Genomic DNA, 18,023 nt, shown 5'->3' with positions numbered 1-18,023 from the left:
CAGGATTTATACTCCTTTATTTCAACAGATGCAGAGGACACAGAGCTACTTTCTCATTGGAGGACTTCTTGATAACAGCTGTACACTGCTAAAAAGGATCTAGATTAATACAGATTTCCTGGAATAGATATGATTTAGGAAAGGTCAAGGCGACTTAGCACAATTCCTCATTTATGCCACAGTAAGTTTAAGAGCTGTCCAGCTACCATCATGTTTTACAGAGAGAAGATTGGGTTTAGAGTCCATCATCGTTTAGAGTTTATTTTTTTTATATAGGTGTCATGGACACCTAGTTTGCATTAGAGGTAACAGAAGGTAATTAACTACTCTAAGATATGCTGCGGGTTGCTGTACATACATGGATCATAAGAAAAGTTAGGACACGACTTTTACTCGAGTGATAAACAGCTCTGCGGCTGCATTTTCAAATTCCTTTGCGTCCATGTTGCCACCGGGGCCCCGTGTCTGTGCTCCGGCCATGGACTGTGCTAGCTTGTTGGGAGAGATTTTGGCACTGGCCTCCAAGTAGCGGATAGCTTTAACATTAGCCTCCAGACAGCTATAAGATTTAGTATTAGCATTAGCACAGCAATTTGAATCGCAGCCCTGGGACGTCTCTAATGCTTCCTTTAAGGTCCCAAGCACAGCCAGGCACAGCGCCCGCGAGGCAGGCCCCTCGTCCGGGCAGCACACCTCAGCGTAAAGCTTCTGAGCCTGCCGGATGTAGTCTGAGAAAACGGCACACGTGAGCACGCCGTGACGGAAGACATCGTATGGGACAGCCTCATGGTTCTGGCAATGAAGGCGTCGGAGGAGTGGGGCAGAGGTGGAGGCAGGGACTCCTCCTTCGCTGCACAAGCACTGCAAAGTCTGCATGTAGAGGCCTCCTCTGACACCTCCACCTCCAGTGGGGCCTTCAGAGCCATCAGAGCCTTCGGGCGCCTCGCCTGCTTGTCTCTGAACCCCGGTGAGGTTTAGGAGGTCGTAGGCCACACGGACGTTGTTGCTGAAAGCTGACCTGCGTGAAAAGTAGAAATCATTGGTCAGTCTGTTATTATTATTATTATTATTATTATTATTATTATTATTAATTTATTTTTTTTAAATCATATTTGACCTGAAACGTTTTGAGAATAACATCAGTTCAGAGCAAAAACATGTCACATACACTTCAAATATCAGTTATAACTATTTCTAAAACCAAAACTTTGAGCTTATTCACTTTTTTCCAAGGGTTTGTATACATGTTCCTATTTGTTGCCTATGTCTATAAAAGGAGACAAAATAGTGTCCAACACCAGCCGCGGCCGCTGTATTTGGGCAGGATGGGCAGAGCCCCGCCTGCCGCCACACCCCCAACCTTTCCGAAATTATAGATAAAATATTTATTTCAACTTCAATCACAGTGGGAATCGTATTACACCATATTGTGGCTTGTGACGGACTTTGCGAGTGGAATCTGTTTTTATTTTCGCTGAAATATAGCCTACCTCCAGTGTGGCTGCTTAACGTTAGATCTATGGCCACTGGCCAGGGCAGATGCCTGGCTGCCCTCAGCTAAGCCCGGCCCCGCCCCCCCTTCTTAGAACTCTCGAGCACATTCTACCAATCAGAATCACTGTAGGCCCCTACTTAGCATAATATCATGTAACATTTAGCGCGCCTGTATAGATGCTATTGGGGCAGGTGTATGATCTGCCCTGATATGATGTAATACTGGACATGGAAAGGACTCAAAGGGTTTAAGAAATATATTACTCCGCCCATCTAGCCAGTGGGAACTTCAGTGCCGCCAAATTCACCTACAAACTTGTTGGATAAAACGGATAACTATGTCAGATTTGATGAAGGATATTGGCTGTTTAATCCGGATTCATGTTTGTGGTAGGTAAAGATTTTACTTTATAGTTGCTATCTTACAAAGTTTAAGTGATTGTGAATGAAGTCTTTGCTAAATGGGAAACTGGGAGTGATTTAATGAAATACCTTAGCTTGATGAGCAAAGCAATGTTGAGACAATAAACAATGTGTTGACAGCTTCGTACATGTACAGTAGGTTACTTGTCTGCTAGCTTAGGTTTCCCCAAGACTAGCTAAAAACGTTGTAAGGATCTCCTCCGAGAATCTTTGCTAGACACTGTCCCGCCTACTGCTATATTACTCTGCACAACCTCAGGAGCGAGTCAGTCTGATAGTAGGCTACAGTGAGTGAAAGCAGTAATCCGCCGGTGAAGTTTTAACCATGGCTGCTAGCCTCGAACCTGTAGTCAATAGCATTGAGTTTCTCTTGGAGAACTCATTTGAAAGACTAGATTTGGGAACAAAATTGGCTATTAAAAACCTCGGCCCCCATAAACCTGATATTAATATAGTTCAGCAAACAATGGATAAGGGTAGGTCTTTCAATCGGACGTTTTCCCGTACGTGGTATGACAAAAAGCCCTGGCTCTCTGGTTGTTCCAATAGGAATGAAATGTTCTGTTTCCCATGCTTGCGCATTAAAGTTTCCCTCTAATTGAAACGTAGGCAGTATTAATTCCTTTCACAAACTTTCTCTTCGCTCATTTTCATGGGGCTTTTGTGTTTGTTGTATGGCAGACTTTTATGCGAGTGCGCACATCCCCTCCTGCGTATGGTTGCATAGACTATTGGCCTATTGCGTATGCTCCATAAAAGCTTGCATTTTGATAACGCAGATCATTTGCCCCGCCTATTTTCCAGACCACGAGCCGCTACTGTCCAGCACTTGTCTTTACTGACATATTTGGCCAATTAAGGCCACCACACTTCAATAAATAGGTATTGGTTCATCTATATCATATTGTTATTGTCGTTTTGCTAGTAGTTTCTTTTTTTTGTGGCACAACAAAACAAAACAAACTAAGCCTGAAATATACTACTATGTATACTGTAAGTCTGTCACTGTAATGTGTGGAGATCTCGGCCTTTTTAAATCGAAGCTTAAGACCCACCTTTTTAGACTGGCGTTCCAACTCTGATTAGGGCCACTATGCTCATTCTATCCGCTCTCTCTTTTTTTTAAATATCTTAATTTTATACAAATTTTATTCAATTAATTTTATTGCACTTGTGGAAGGCTTTTAATGCCCTGCAGCACTTTTAGCACTTTTACCATTTCTGAATCGTGTTTTATGTTTTGTTTTACGTATTGTTGTTTTTTATCCTGTTGTAAAGCACTTTGAGTACCAGTAGGTGATTGTAAAGGGCTATATAAATTAAATTTGATTGATTGATTGAGACATTCATGGATGCCATGGGATATTAGAGATTAGCTTGTTTTATTGTAAAGGTCCCTGTGAAAACCATCCCACTATTTTAGCATATCTGCTTGGAAATTCTGTCTAAGTACTCCTTTCTTAAAGACGGAGAGCCCAGACCTCTGAGAGTGGTGCGCCAGCCGCAGGTGCCACAGAGCCCGGTTGAGATGCTGCTGCTCCTGGGCGCATGCGCTCACGGGGCCGGTGTTCAGCTGCTCCTCATCGCCGCATCCAGCTGTGCCGCTCTCTGTTACCGAGGCCAGGTTGCAGAAGTGGTCGGCGAGAAAGCCGATTGGATCGTCCGATCTGGCTTCGACCATCTTCAGGATGGCCCCACGGAGCAGGTCTCCCACCCCCGCCTGCGTCAGAAACTCCCTGTCGCTGTCCGATTTGACAGCACTCCCCGCGGGCATCCCCGGTGGAATAACCGCGGGCCGGCGCTTCTCCTTGTCAGCCATTGCTGTTGACGTCCAGTGTCGCAGCAACGGTAGCGGAAGTGCTGGGGAGACGGTCGGGAAACAGGAAGTGGTGGATGACGTCTCAAAAAAAAAAAAGAAAGAAATGATAAAATGATTTTTTTTTTTTTTTTTACAAAAAAATTACTTAATGCAGCAGGGTTGATTTCAGATTGACAACTAGAACTTTACTCTACACTTTTCAGATAGTTTGACTCGGGTGATGTTTTACATTTAAGTACACCTTACGCTTCTCTGTTATTTGCACTGCCAACTGTAAAGAAGATCCATGACTCCGTGTTGTATGCTGGGCCGTCAGCGCCATCTTGTGAGGAATGCCCTTCCTTTACCACGGTTTATGGAGTCATTTGCGGTGGACTTTAGTATCACTGGTTTTGATAAATAAAGATTATTTTCTATTTAAACTCTTTAAAGTTGTGTTGAAGTGCTGAAGATCGAATTCAGGGTCTGTAATTAAAAAAGACAGCCCGTAAACTCAATTTATTATACTCCAGTAGCAATAGTTCTATTAAAATGACAAACGGCTCCACCCCTAGATTTGACCTAAAACGTGGTATTCGCCAAGGATGCCCCATTTCTCCATATTTATTTTTACTTTGTTCACAAATTCTTACAATTTCTGTCTCCAATAGTGATGTAATATCTATTGTTCTTATTTCTTTCCTTTTTGTTTAAAATTTAAATCATGCTTTTTATTTCTACTGTTTTAATGTATCTGTAAAGCACTTTGACTCGCCCTGTAGTTGAATTGTGCTATACAAATAAACTTGCCTTGCCTTGCCTTGCCTTACAAGGAATCAGCATAGCTAATAAAGAGCTTATAATCAGCCAGTTCGCTGATGACACCACAATTTTTTTTAAGGAATACAAACCAGATCCCTCTTGCCTTAGATGTGATTAATGTCTTTTCCAAAACCTATGGTTTATGTTTAAATTTAAAAAAAATGTGAATTACTAGCAATTAAAGACTGTCCAGCAAATGTTATTTGTAATATCCCTGTTAAACAAGAAGTTACTTACTTAGGACTTTTAATCTCTAAAGACCAACAGTTAAGATGCTCCTCCAATTTCACTAGCCTGACTACGTCATACTCACGATTCTAGTCACAATGTGAGTCTGATACCGCTCAATAGAGATTTGAGTATGGGGCGTGTTTCAATAACCTGACTCACGTCATCTGGCTGCGTTCACCAGCTACACGCGGGGGCGTTCCCTTAATACCAGAGGGCGGGAGTCAGGTTAGGGCCATTTCAGACCAGGGCGGCAAAGCGTGGCGGAACGGAAGCGATTTTCACCGGCGGAGGTGAAAATACATGGAAACAGATCTGTCCTTGCACACCGACGCGGCGGTAGTCGGGCGGTAGCGGCGCGGAGACGCCTCCGTCCCGCGCTGCTTTTGGAAAATAGAACTCGAGCGGAATTTGGACGGCAGCGGCCGGCGGTGTCCCGTTGAAATGAATGGGGAATGCAGACAGGGCTGGAGCAGGGCTGGAGCAGAACTACCGCGGCCGCGGACTGTCCGGTGTGAAAAGCCAAGTTGAACACACCGCCTGATAACCGGCGTAAGACTGCCGTCGTTTCGCTGCCGCCAAGCCATGCTCTGGTCTGAAATCGGCCTTAGTGTTTCAACCGAACCAGGAGAAAAAATGCCTCTTCGCTCAATTGGATAGACCTACAACCAATCAGAGCAACGTAGTATGTGACGTAGATTAAGCGACACACACTTGTTGTAGGAAAGACGGCAAAAACATCTTTTCTATCGATAAAAGCCTTTATCGCGTTCCTCTGTTCGTCTTTCAAAATTAATGCAATGTGAAGATCCTGTAGAACAGACTCGATGGCAGAATCTACACACCCTAGCTCTCCAGCAGCAGCCATGTTCAGCTCTTTAGTGACGTACTCGATAATGTCCCTGTTGATCATCTGTCCATCATCGTATAAAGCCCGCCCTGGCAATCTGATTGGGTCGACCGATTCTTGGTCGGGCATAATGATTTCCCAACTGAGCAGAGCAAGACCGAACTTCCCGACCAAAACTTTTATGGGTGGGGCTAAGTTCGGCTGGCACCCAGGCTATAATTTCACACCAATTATACAGAAAACCAAAAAAAAGACTAAACCAGTGGCTGCAGAGGAACTTATCTCTAAAAGGTATAGTATTAATTACTAAAGTTTAAGGATTATCCTGACATATGCTGCTCTCCCCTTACATTTAGACAACAAAATTAGTAAAGACAATTACCGTATGCTTCTTAATTTTGTATGGAAAAATCGTACACACAAACTGTTATTATGAATAATTATGAATCAGATGGGCTTAACTTTTTTGATTTCTCTACCCTAAATAACACATTGGGCTAAATTGGGCTAAACACTTTCTTAAAGGGGAACTCCGGGGCATTTGAAGCGCAATCCCATTGCTAGAGGTTGTCAAATACTGACGGTAGGACACAGACTGGTGCAAATCGGCGCTCCCTGTGCGGCGATTGCGCTGTTTGCGCAGCCTGTCATGCTAGCCAACTACGTGGTGGCTAGGGGCAAGTGCTAAACCTTCCACGTAAAACAACAACTTGCACACTGCAGAAACGTCACACCACTTTATAAACCATCCGACAATAAAGTCACAAGCCTTACCATCAAAACCATATGCATGGTTCTCACATTACTGGCATGGGGACGTTACAAAACAACTTTATAAACAGCATGTCACTTACCTCTTGTCGGTATGCTCGCGCATGTGAAAGCCCAAAACAGTCAATGGACGATACTCCCATAAACAAAACAATTATCTTCTCTAGAAAAACTGCGTTCAAGTATTTAAAACATTACAACAATACATGCCCAGTAATATTGTTGTAATGTTTTAAATACTTGAACGCAGTTTTTCTAGAGAAAATAAGCCATTATCAGGTTTTCTTGCGCTTTGGTGGCTTTAACTTCATTTTAAACTGTAATTACAATGTTGAGAAACTTCCTGTAAAACTCTCATCTTTCCATAAGCAGGTGCTCTTAGCGTGGATGCTCATTTATAAACATAACTTCTCACCTCACAAATACCTTATCTGGAACAACAGATATATTTTATTTAAAAACAGGTCACTCTTGGGTTCAAAATGGTATCCTACTAGTGGCTCAGCTAGCTAATAAGGAAAGATGATTACTCAGTTATAATTAATTCATTATATCCATCATTATCCTTAAAGCTGCAGTCTGCAACTCTTTTTCAAGCATAATGCCTGGAACTGTCCGGGGATTCTGAAAGTAGTACATTAAATACCCCAATACAAAAAAAAATGAGTTCTCTAGGTCCCCTATATGTCCCGCTAGGTCCCTCCAAAGCCAGCAGGTTTGTTTACAAAATTGCAGACCGGACCGGTAAAAGGTAACCAATCAGGTTACGAGCTGGGCTCTGCTGCCTGTCAATCACCGATTGTGCACGCGCGATACAAGGTAGGCTCGTCCCCATGCTTATTTATCTAGACTATTGAACTTCATTACGGGCTAGTCTACTTACTGTGTCTTCCATGATCGCAAATGACAGGTGAGTTGATGAATGAGGAGTCGTGTACGCGCATCTGGCGTGCACGTAGACGTGCACGAGTTCTCATGTGTTTTGATGGGGCGGGACAGGAAGTTGAATAACTTTTTATTTTTCGGTTAAAAAATAAGCATTTCTTGCATTTTGCGACTACGGAGGTCACCGTTTTCAACTTCAAGCGTTCTGATAGATCATGTAAACTCTTAAAATGCCAAAAAGCAGGACTTTACGTATGACAACAACAAATCCTGCAGACTGCAGCTTTAATGTTGTTTAAAAACACTAACTATACTATTCCACTCACTGTCCCTGATCCAGCCGAATCATCTGTGGGAAAAATCTGTTTTTCACAGGAGAATGGGAAGAGCAATAAGGGAATACACAGGTTGTTCCAAGAAATTATCGTTTCCCGTCCATTTATAACATTTTATTGGAGCCATTATATCCCGAATATATCCACTGGAAAACTGTTTGGATGATCCCCCATAAATATTTAATTGTAAACAAGGTGAAGAAAGTGTCATTTAAAATTCTCTATAAAATTGACCCTGCTAAGCACTATATAGTAAAATTTAAAAGAGACATAAATATTAATTGCAGTTTCTGTAATGGCCTTCCAGAAACTGTGACGCATCAATTTTGGCTCTGCCCTTTCACACGAAGGTTTTGGATGGAGTTTAGCAGGTTTATTAATGACCATATTTTAAGGAATTTTCCCTTGTGCTGGGAAAATGTTTTATTTTGTTTCTATAGCTTCCCCAGAAAGGATGCTAAATGTTTTTTTTATAATAAACTTGCTAATTCTTTTTGCTAAATTTTCTATTCATAAATGGAAATTTGCAAATAAAACGCCATTTTTTCCTCATTTTATTAAAGATATAGGACTATATTTTAAATCAATAACAGACTCTACTAATGAAAAAGCTCTAAGGACAATTTATATATGTACATCTTTGCATTTTTTCATCTAACACCCCTGGTTGTTTGTTTGTCTGTTTAAATAAAGTATTAAAAAATAAATAAATAAATAAATAAAAACAAAAATAAAATAACCTCGATTTAAATCAAATATCACAACCTCTTAGACACTCTTATGCTGTCGCAGAATAATATGGAAATAGCACAGTATTTATTAAATGCAGTATTTTTAGTGGACCTGGGTCAACAGTCTGCTTTTATCTGTTGGAAAGTTATCCTTAAAGGGACGTCGTGAGTCGGTGGGGGGAATACTTCGAGGGCCTCCTCAATCCTACCGACATGCCTTCCGATGAGGAAGCAGAGTTGGGGAGCTCGGACGTGGGGCCTCCCATTTCTGGGGCTGAGGTTGCCAAGGTGGTCAAAAAACTCCTCGGTGGCAAGGCCCCGGGGGTGGATGAGGTCCGTCCTGAGTTCCTCAAGGCTCTGGATGTTGTAGGGCTGTCTTGGTTGACACGCCTCTGCAGCATCGCGTGGACATCGGGGACAGTGCCTCTGGACTGGTAGATCGGGGCGGTGGTCCCCCTCTTTAAAAAGGGGGACCGGAGGGTGTGTTCCAACTATAGGGGGATCACACTCCTCAGCCTCCCTGGTAAGGTCTATTCGGGGGTACTGGAGAGGAGGATCCGCCGGATAGTCGAATCTCGGATCCAGGAGGTGCAGTGTGGTTTTCGTCCTGGCCGTGGAACAGTGAACCAGTGGACCAGCTCTACACCCTCGGCAGGATCCTGGAGGGTGCATGGGAGTTCGCCCAACCGGTCTACATGTGTTTTGTGGACTTGGAGAAGGCGTTCGACCGTGTCCCTCGGGGACTCTTGTGGGGGGTGCTCCGGGAGTATGGAGTGCCGGACTCCTTGATATGGGCTGTTCGGTCTCTGTATGACCGGTGTCAGAGTTTGGTCCGCATTGCCGGCAGTAAGTCGGACATGTTTCCTGTGAGGGTTGGACTCCGTCAGGGCTGCCCTTTGTCACTGATTTTGTTCATAATTTTTATGGACAGAATTTCTTGGCGCAGCCAGGGCGTTGAGGGGGTCCGTTTTGGCGACCTCAGAATCGGGTCTCTGCTTTTTGCGGACGATGCGGTTCTGTTGGCGACGTCGGGCCGTGACCTTCAGCTCTCACTGGAGCGGTTCGCAGCAGAGTGTGAAGCGGCTGGGATGAGAATCAGCACCTCCAAATCCGAGACCGTGGTCCTCGGCCGGAAAAGGGTGGAATGCCCTCTCCGGGTCGGGAATGAGATCCTTCCCCAAGTGGAGGAGTTCAAGTATCTCGGGGTCTTGTTCACGAGTGAGGGACGAATGGAACAGGAGATTGACAGACGGATCGGTGCGGCGTCTGCAGTGATGCGGGCTCTGCACCGGCCCGTCGTGGTGAAGAAGGAGCTGAGCCAGAAGGCGAAGCTCTCGATTTACCGGTCAACCTATGTTCCTACCCTCACCTATGGTCACGAGCTGTGGGTAGTGACCGAAAGAACGAGATCGCGAATACAAGCGGCTGAAATGAGTTTCCTCCGCAGGGTGTCTGGGCTCTCCCTAATGCCCCTTTTCCACCGAACATTTTTGTAACAGTACAGCTCTACACGGTACGACTCTACCCTGACTGGGAGCTTTTCCATCGCGGGTTGAAGGTGGGACCCGCTACGATTTTTAGCACCGGCTAGTACCTGTCTAGTCGGTACTAGCCGATACTAAAACGTCACGTAATCAGTGATGTCCACTGATTGGTCAGGTGAAATTACATCATACACGCCACGAAGCTCGGGGAGCTTTAAATAATCACCCGCCATGTATGAAAACACACCTGCGAGAACAACAGAGAGTAAACAGAACTACGAATATGGAAGACCAGAGAAGGAAAGCCAACCCATGGACAGTGAGCGAGGTGCAGGTATTGCCAAAGTTTCCTTTCTTTTTCAAGTGTATTTCGTGTCGCCTCTTCTTCTCTTCGCCTGAAACCGACGTCACGTTGGTGGTGAACGGGCCGACTCCGCCCACTTCCAGGTCACGGTTTGGGTGGAAAAGGAAATGGTACTGGTGCCGTGTCGTGTCGTGTCGCGCTATATCGAACCGAGTAGAGTAGGGCTAGCTTGGCGGTGTAAAAGGGGCATTAGAGATAGGGTGAGAAGCTCGGTCATCCGGGAGGGGCTCGGAGTAGAACCGCTGCTCCTCCGCATCGAGAGGAGTCAGATGAGGTGGCTCGGGCATCTGGTTAGGATGCCTCCTGGACGCCTCCCTGGTGAGGTGTTCCGGGCCCGTCCCACTGGGAGGAGGCTCCGGGGAAGACCCAGGACACGTTGGAGAGACTATGTTTCTCGGCTGGCCTGGGAACGCCTCGGGGTCCCCCCAGAAGAGCTGGAGGAAGTGGCCGGGGACAGGGACGTCTGGGTTTCTCTGCTCAAGCTGCTGCCCCCGCGACCCGATCCCCAGACAAGCGGAAGATGATGGATGGATGGATGATGGAAGTTATCCTTGCTCATCAATTTTAGAGATAAGGCGGTCTTTATTTTTAGAAGCTTTTTAAATTTTTATTTTTTATTATTATACTCCCAAAGGGTGTGTGTGCATTTTAAAGCTAGGCATCGCTTAAATATGTTTTGATGCTGGTGCAGATGATACATGAACCTATATAAAGCTATAATGGACTTTGCATTGAAGTAATCAAGTTATGATTAATATTTTGTTATTATTTGGTCACCAACCATGTTTTTGTATAATAAAGCCATTGCACAGGTGGCTATAGTGTTGTGGCTGATTGAATGAAAGCTTTTAATTGGAGTGATGAGTCAATAGAGGAAATGAAATAAAAATGGATGCCAAGTTCAAACATCAATCATTCAAAGTTTACTGTATATTAATAGCCAATTTACACACAAGAAAAAACAACTTCTGGGTGACTACAAAAAGGCAAAACACAGCAGGTTATCATTCAGTGCAGTTGACAACAGCAGCAAATACAGAGGTGATCAGATTAATTTTTTACAGCTTAACAGCTACTTTTGCTCCTAAGACTTGTTTACCTGTTTTCACATATTTGACAGTGTACAGTTGTGCATTAAACAAGCATAGCTGGAAAACAAATGAAGAATTACATTGTATAATATAATACAAAAAACTGTGAGTGTTTAAAAAAAAATTATAAAACTACATACAGACTTGATTTGTTACAATATGTGGCCTTCAAATAGATCTCGGCTTCAAGCTGACGTTGAAATGTTGATTACTGACGGCCTTTGTTAGCGCCCCAAGAATAGCTCACAGTCATTTTCATTTCTGTCTCAGCTAAGTCGGGCTGTTTCGGGATAATTGCAATCATAGCGCGCGCGCTGTATCCTCGTGCGCATATATGCCATTTATCTGAGGTGCCGACCTATGTTTCCCATTGGTGAGAGCCACCTTTTTCAAAGTGGTCACATCATCGTTGATGTAGGTTGTGTGCGGAGGCAAGAAGTTCCGCTGCAGCTTGTGCTCCAGCAGCATGTGATTCTGAGGAGGGAGACCAAGGCACGCTCTGAAAAAGACAAGGAGGGAGGACCGCTTTAACTACATGAACTCAATTTCTCGGGGTTTCTTCCGTTAAATCAACACTGCACAGCTGAGGAATTTCTGGGTCAGAAAGGTCACATTTCAAAATGAAAGCGACACGCACCTCATGATGTTTTCAATGCCAGCTCTCTGGCGGAAGAAGGCATTGACAACGGGAGTGCCCGATGGGACCAGGGGGGCCTTGCAGAGGAAGGAGAGCAGTGCCAGCACACTGTGGAAGGACTGGAAGTCCTTCTCTCCCTGTGGCCGGACACCGACACGCTGACAAAGCTCTGTCAGGATCACCAGGTCAAGAATGATCGGGCTGGCCAGTAGAGAGTCCTGTTGTGATGAAAGAAAGACAAAAAAAAGTCATACTGTGTAAAAGAGGGGAAAGGCAACACTCTGACCTGACATGGTTTCATTACACATGCCGGCATTGCTCATTTCGGTACAGTTTTTTCTGAATATGTCAGCTAAGTCAGCTCTATGTCCATGTTTAAAAAAAATATATATTTGATCTAAAGGATGGTGATGAATCTTTAAACATGAATTAGATACTTCTAGGTTGGGTAAGGCCCATTTATAACTGTAGAGTTATGAAGAGTTTTTGTTTGTTTGTGATTTCTGCCACTAGATGGCGCTACAGACAAACATTTCTAATATCAAGACTAGTGTGGGGAACATTACTATAATAATACATGAAAAACTAGATTTGTTATATTGGCTTCACGAATAAATCAAAGTTTACTTAATTTTTTCGCACATAAAGAGTGTAAATGTAAACAAATTGTTGCATTTTTATCAATAGGGGTTGCAGTGTGACGGAGCGAGCGGAATAACTACAGCATGTGAGTGACCCGCATGTGTGTCTCTTTGTATTAGCTCTGAGTCTTGTTAGGGATTATCAGCAGGATCTGCTGCCCCTGAGCCTCCCTCCTCAACAACTACTCGCACTGGAAACTGTTCTCATGTGTTCGTTTTGTTACAGATTGTGCATGTAACAGATCACATAAGCACCAACCTCGCAAGTGTTGTGCATTGCAATAGTGTTGATCCCTCCCATCATTATCTCAGAAGTGTACTCATCCATGGCACGTTTGCTGTCTCCTACATACGGAACGTATTTAATCACCACCTGAAAGGAAGCCGAGATGAAAGAAGTTTGAACACTTGTCCTCTGTAGACACACACATGAACCTCATCGTTTTTATGCATCACTCACACAGTGGTCGGGTTTCTCTCCGGGCTGGAACAGTATGGGGTTGGACTGGACCATATCATCCACCACATTGCTCTTTGAGATCTCCTTTGAGCGGAACTGCTGAGGGGCCGACAGGTTTTTCCCGTCGTTGTTGCCGAGGTGATTGTAGCTGACGATGGAGGTTGGCTATGTTAAGACAAACAATTAAGTGTCATTTCAGTCTTGGCTCATCTTCCTATTTGAAAAAAAATCTGTCTATTGCATGCATGGATCCTTTTTCTCACCTTGATACCTGCGCTGACCAAAAAGTCCACCAACACCGACTTGATCTTTGTCTGACCCGACTTGAAGTCGTCACCTCCGATGAACACGCCCCTCTGCAGAGACAGCTCTACAGCCCCGGGGACGAAGGTGTTCTGTGGGGAGCCATTGATGAAGGCACAGCCCTCCAGAATACTAGCCACTGCAAACAGGGTGGAGGGAGAAACCTCTGCTCCAGCCTGATGGATGAAGAGGAAAAAAACAAAGATGACGGGTTGTTACTGAGGAGGAAAAGCTTAAAAGGCTACATGTCCCCCGAGACTCTTCACATCAGCTTAGTAGTAACCTGTGAATTACACTCAACTTTTTGCAGACGATCCTAAGCCTGGACTATTAATATTAATGAAAGCAGTAAAAGTATGTTGTAATAAGGAAATTCAATTAAAAAAAAAAAAAACTCAGAGGGGGTAAATCATTTTCTACTCTTGATCTGATAGAAATCTAATAAATTATAAAAGACAGTGCAGACCATTTCAGACTTACACACAGTGTTTCATTATACATCCACTGTGTGACCTGAAAGAGCTACTATTTTCATCCTCTTAAGCTTTATTAATCAAAATGTAATTGAGGATTACTGCGTGGTCTTCTGCATTAGGATGAAATTTAAGTCAAGTGAGTGATTCACGATGCCTGCCAGCCACCAACAAGTGCGTCTCCTCTATAATTGCTATGCCCACTGAAACAAAAAGTCCGGATTTATTGTGAACCATTTTTCAAGCTTTTTCTCACCTGAACCGCAGCCAAAAGGTTCTGGGCCGTGTCATTAACCCCTGGTATGATATCGCAGAAGCGCTCTGTATTGGCTGTCCACAAGACTATGACTTTGTCAACACCGCTGGACTGATGGAAGTCCCTTATGTCAGCTCTGATCTGCTCCACCTGCAAGAACATTTACTCTTTTAAGTCAAAACACAGAGGGAAACAAATGTTAAACTGGTCAAATAAAATGGGATTGGAGTCTTTTATCACCTGCTCTGCCATGGTCCCAGTGATGACATTGTCTGCCCGGCTCTCCTGGTTTGCAGCAATGAAATCTGGAATATAGATGGATGGCCTTGGTTTCAGGCTGCTCATGTATGGTCGCAGCTGCTCCTGCAAAGCCCAGTCGAACACCTGGGCTCGCTCCATTGCACTGCCCAAATCCATTGAGGAGATATCCCAACCTAGAAACAACGGAAACAATTACAGGTTGAATACAACGTGCAAGCTCTCTCTGATATATTTCTCATTTTCAAAGGTCTAAAAGAGCATAGGCCGATCAGCTGTGACAACTCCATGAACAGTCTGACTGTTTAAAGTGCTCTGGAGCACAGAGTAAGAGCACATAAATCTTTGCCATCTGCGCAGACGCTCTGTGCTCTGCAGATTTTGCTGCTCTGGCTCTGGCTGTCTGGAACTCTGCCCACCGTCAAAGACGATATCATCGGGGTGCACCATGGGCAGGATGTCACGGAAAGGCACGTTGACGTCGCCCTCCAGCCCCGATCCCAGGCAAACAGTGGACGACTGCAGGAGGGAGCCGTAGTAATTGGCTTTCTAAGAATTGAGAAAGAAGAAAAAGGAACTGTTCACTATTTACTGTTCTTAGATAAGTACTCTACCATTCAAATTAAGGTTCATGACAAAGGAAGAAAGAGGTTCATAGAGGTAACAATGCATGCCTATACATGGGAAAATTTCCTAGAACATTCAAAGTTAATCACTTAACACCCCATTGAACATGTCACCATAACCAGCTTAAGAATCACTCCCAATGCAGTTGAAGCCACAGGGTAGGTTATATTTATAAAATAGGACAAAATCCTCTCTATGAGCCCCCTTATGACAACCAGGGGGTTTCACATCCAATTATAGTCTAATTATAAAGTTTGGTCACCATGAGCCAGTGGCCCGGGCAGATGGTTTGCATCCATTTCAGTATAACACAGAAATGAACATGCAGAGACCTGCAGGTTGCGTTAAATAATTGGGCTGCCCCGGACTAAATTTTCTCTTGGTCGGCATCATGCTTACACACTTAGAAGGACTCTCGTATCACACACTTCAAGTCAACGCAAGCTACATTTTCCATCCAGGCAGCCACAGTTGAGCCCCCCCCCGCTCACCTTCACTCCAGTTTTGGTCTGCCAGGTGAGCCCCAGTTTGTTTGCCTGCACAGCAGCTGTGACGGTGGTCCCGTTGTTGCCTCCCCAGCCCACCAGCATCACACCCAGCCGCGGCACTTGCCGCTCGGTGCGGAATGTCATCTCGGTGCTGCGGGGAGTCACCTGAATGCCACACAGTGCAGGGTGAGAAGGAGACTGAGCAGATGGTAGATTTATATGGAAGTTTTTCTGTGCCATCAGAGTTTGAATACGAATTTCTAAAATTGAATTTTTACAGCATCAAAATCAGACTTTGAATTTGAAAAACCAACAGTGTAAAAAAAAAAAAAATTCTTAAAACAAAAATCAGTATAAAAAAATTCTAAAAACAAAAATCAGTATAAAAAAATTCAACATCAAAAAAAAATTCAGTGGAAAAAAATTCAACATCTAAAAATTCAGTGGGAAAAAAAATCAACTTAAAAAAAAAAAAATCAGTGGAAAAAAATTCAACTTAAAAAAATTCAGTGGAAAAAAAATCAACTTCAAAGAAATTCAATGGAAAAAAATTCAATAGAGCAGACCGAGCACTCCCTAGCCACCTAGCGATAGCTGCACCTGTTATGGTGTTTACTGCTCGGTCTGCACAATTTTACATTGGACGCATTGATATCAAGGGAGGCAAAAATAGCGCCAAGCGAAGTGAGGTCTGACTTTTTCCTGGACAACATTTTGTGATGCAAATGTATTACTCTTTTGAACGGATATTTTTCTGAGAAGCAAAACGCTTTATTTTTTTGACCCCAGCCAACTAGCCGGACTACCTTCGTGGAACGCAAAACTCAGCTGGAATTCGGCTCACAGGACGCAGCGGGGGTTAAGTCAATGTTCATAAATGATATTGCTAATATGGGATGTCATACAGCTTCATGTCAAAAGAGGCAAACTATCCCTTTAAGTAGAATTTTTTCTAGTTGAATTTTTTTCAAGTTGAATTTTTTTCAAGTTGAATTTTTTTCAAGTTGAATTTTTTTACACTGATTTTTGTTTTTAGAATTTTTACTCTGATGGCATAGACAAACTTCCATAGCTTTACTGCACGTTGGGGTTTAATTTAATTCAGATTTAATTCACGTTCCACAGAATTTTTTGAAGTTGAATTTTTTTGAAGTTGAATTTTTTCAAGTTGAATTTTTTCAAGTTGAATTTTTTCAAGTTGAATTTCTTCAAGTTGAATTTCTTCAAGTTGAATTTTTTTTTCCATTGAATTGTTTTCCACTGAATTTTTAGATGTTGAATTTTTTTTTAGATGTTGAATTTTTTTACACTGATTTTTGTTTTTATAATTTTTTTTTTTTTTTTTACACTGTTGGTTTTTTCAAATTCAAAGTCTGATTTTGATGCTGTAAAAATTCAATATTAGAAATTCGTATTTAAACTGATGGCACAGAAAAACTTCCACAGATTTACTGCACGTTGGGGGAAGGGGGGCACTTACCGTGAGGGTATTTCCCTCTTGATGCACTGATGTGGTTTGGTAGGAATATTGAGCCACGATGTGAGTATCCGTGTACCTCACATTGGGGCTGTTGATCTGGATGTTCACGGACATGGCTGCAGAGTCTGCAAACTAGCAGAAGAGACGCAGATTAGTGTTGTCCTATTTTCCTTAACTCGTTATAGATTACACGGAAAACGCGCAGATAATAAACCAGCTATTAAACAATCTGCAAACTTTCCCTCAGCTTTTCCTTTTTTTTTCTGGTCACTGAATCATGAGAAACGGAGAATGTAAAAAAAATTAATGGACCGTTTTGGGTGATAGGCCTACCCGGAAACTCTCACCTTTTCCCTTTTTGAGTGTAAAAGCAGCTTTCTGTATTTCCGCTTCTAAGAAGACAACACAGTATCGTCACGCTGGTGGTTCTTCGTCTGAAAGGATGACAAGTTCCAGCTCTTGAAGTTGAAGAGTGCCGGGTGGAGTCGCGGAGCTGGATGGTCTGGATGTGATACGCAGTTGTCTCGCATGCCACTGATCCTGCGCTGTTGGCCAATCACGACGCTCCCCGTCGCTCTTATGTAAGCCGAGAGGATGCTGATGCGCCGCGCTGCAGCAGCAGCAGCGAATGGCAGGGCTTCTCTCCCGGCCAGTACGCTCGGGGAGGGACTGAAGCCAAGTTGAAATATTTCACTCTAGAAGATTCTGAACGAAAACAAAATCTTCCGTCGAAATCGGCCTGTGCTTGTTTTTCCCCCCAGAAAAACAGCTTGCACAAACAATAAAGAATTCCGTTGTTTTTGATAGATTAGTGACACATTTACACAGGGGCCACGACGAGCATAAACCGTGTGTATACCTGCAAAGGTAGAAATGTGCGCACGCATTCTTTTCACCAGATCTGGCGGTATAAGGTTATGCTTGTCTGTGAGAAACTGTACACACGTACTAACCCTTTTTAAACCATCAACTAAAATCAAGCCACTCTCCTAACTGATCACTTTTAACTGAGTTTCAACTGAGACACTCGTGAATGAAAAGGAGATAACTTTATTTGTGAGGAAAAGAAGTGATCGACTCGTTTATGTTACAGGGAAAGGGCCCCGTTGAGGTTAAAAAACAAA

At 43.5% G+C, this 18,023-nt stretch overlaps 2 protein-coding genes across 3 annotated transcripts; both read right to left on the bottom strand.

Annotated features, from left to right (window-relative positions):
• Positions 1–3,773, bottom strand: tpgs1 (tubulin polyglutamylase complex subunit 1). The gene is made up of 2 exons (XM_075447838.1): positions 3,399–3,773; positions 1–1,018 (listed from the first exon to the last, which is right to left on the bottom strand). Exons 1-2 carry the CDS (start codon positions 3,734–3,736, stop codon positions 376–378), a joined length of 981 nt encoding a protein of 326 aa, XP_075303953.1. The 5' UTR covers positions 3,737–3,773; the 3' UTR covers positions 1–375.
• Positions 3,774–11,085: 7,312 nt separating this feature from the next.
• LOC142366501 (inositol-3-phosphate synthase 1-A-like) lies at positions 11,086–17,450 on the bottom strand. 2 transcript variants are annotated; one of them, XM_075448399.1, is made up of 11 exons: positions 17,247–17,450; positions 16,900–17,024; positions 15,423–15,584; positions 14,724–14,853; positions 14,287–14,480; positions 14,047–14,196; positions 13,278–13,493; positions 13,015–13,179; positions 12,814–12,927; positions 11,914–12,131; positions 11,086–11,775 (listed from the first exon to the last, which is right to left on the bottom strand). In XM_075448399.1, the coding sequence occupies exons 2-11, from the start codon at positions 17,011–17,013 to the stop codon at positions 11,577–11,579; spliced, it is 1,662 nt and encodes a 553-aa protein (XP_075304514.1). In that variant the 5' UTR covers positions 17,014–17,024; positions 17,247–17,450; the 3' UTR covers positions 11,086–11,576. The 2 variants fall into 2 exon arrangements, with proteins under 2 accessions (XP_075304514.1, XP_075304513.1); XM_075448398.1 differs by having other exon boundaries at positions 16,900–17,031; positions 17,247–17,449.
• Positions 17,451–18,023: the final 573 nt, after the last annotated feature.

The sequence above is a fragment of the Odontesthes bonariensis genome, chromosome 17 (genome assembly GCF_027942865.1).
Source record: "Odontesthes bonariensis isolate fOdoBon6 chromosome 17, fOdoBon6.hap1, whole genome shotgun sequence".
Lineage (NCBI taxonomy): Eukaryota > Metazoa > Chordata > Actinopteri > Atheriniformes > Atherinopsidae > Odontesthes > Odontesthes bonariensis.
This window is presented reverse-complemented; position numbering and strand designations above follow the sequence as displayed.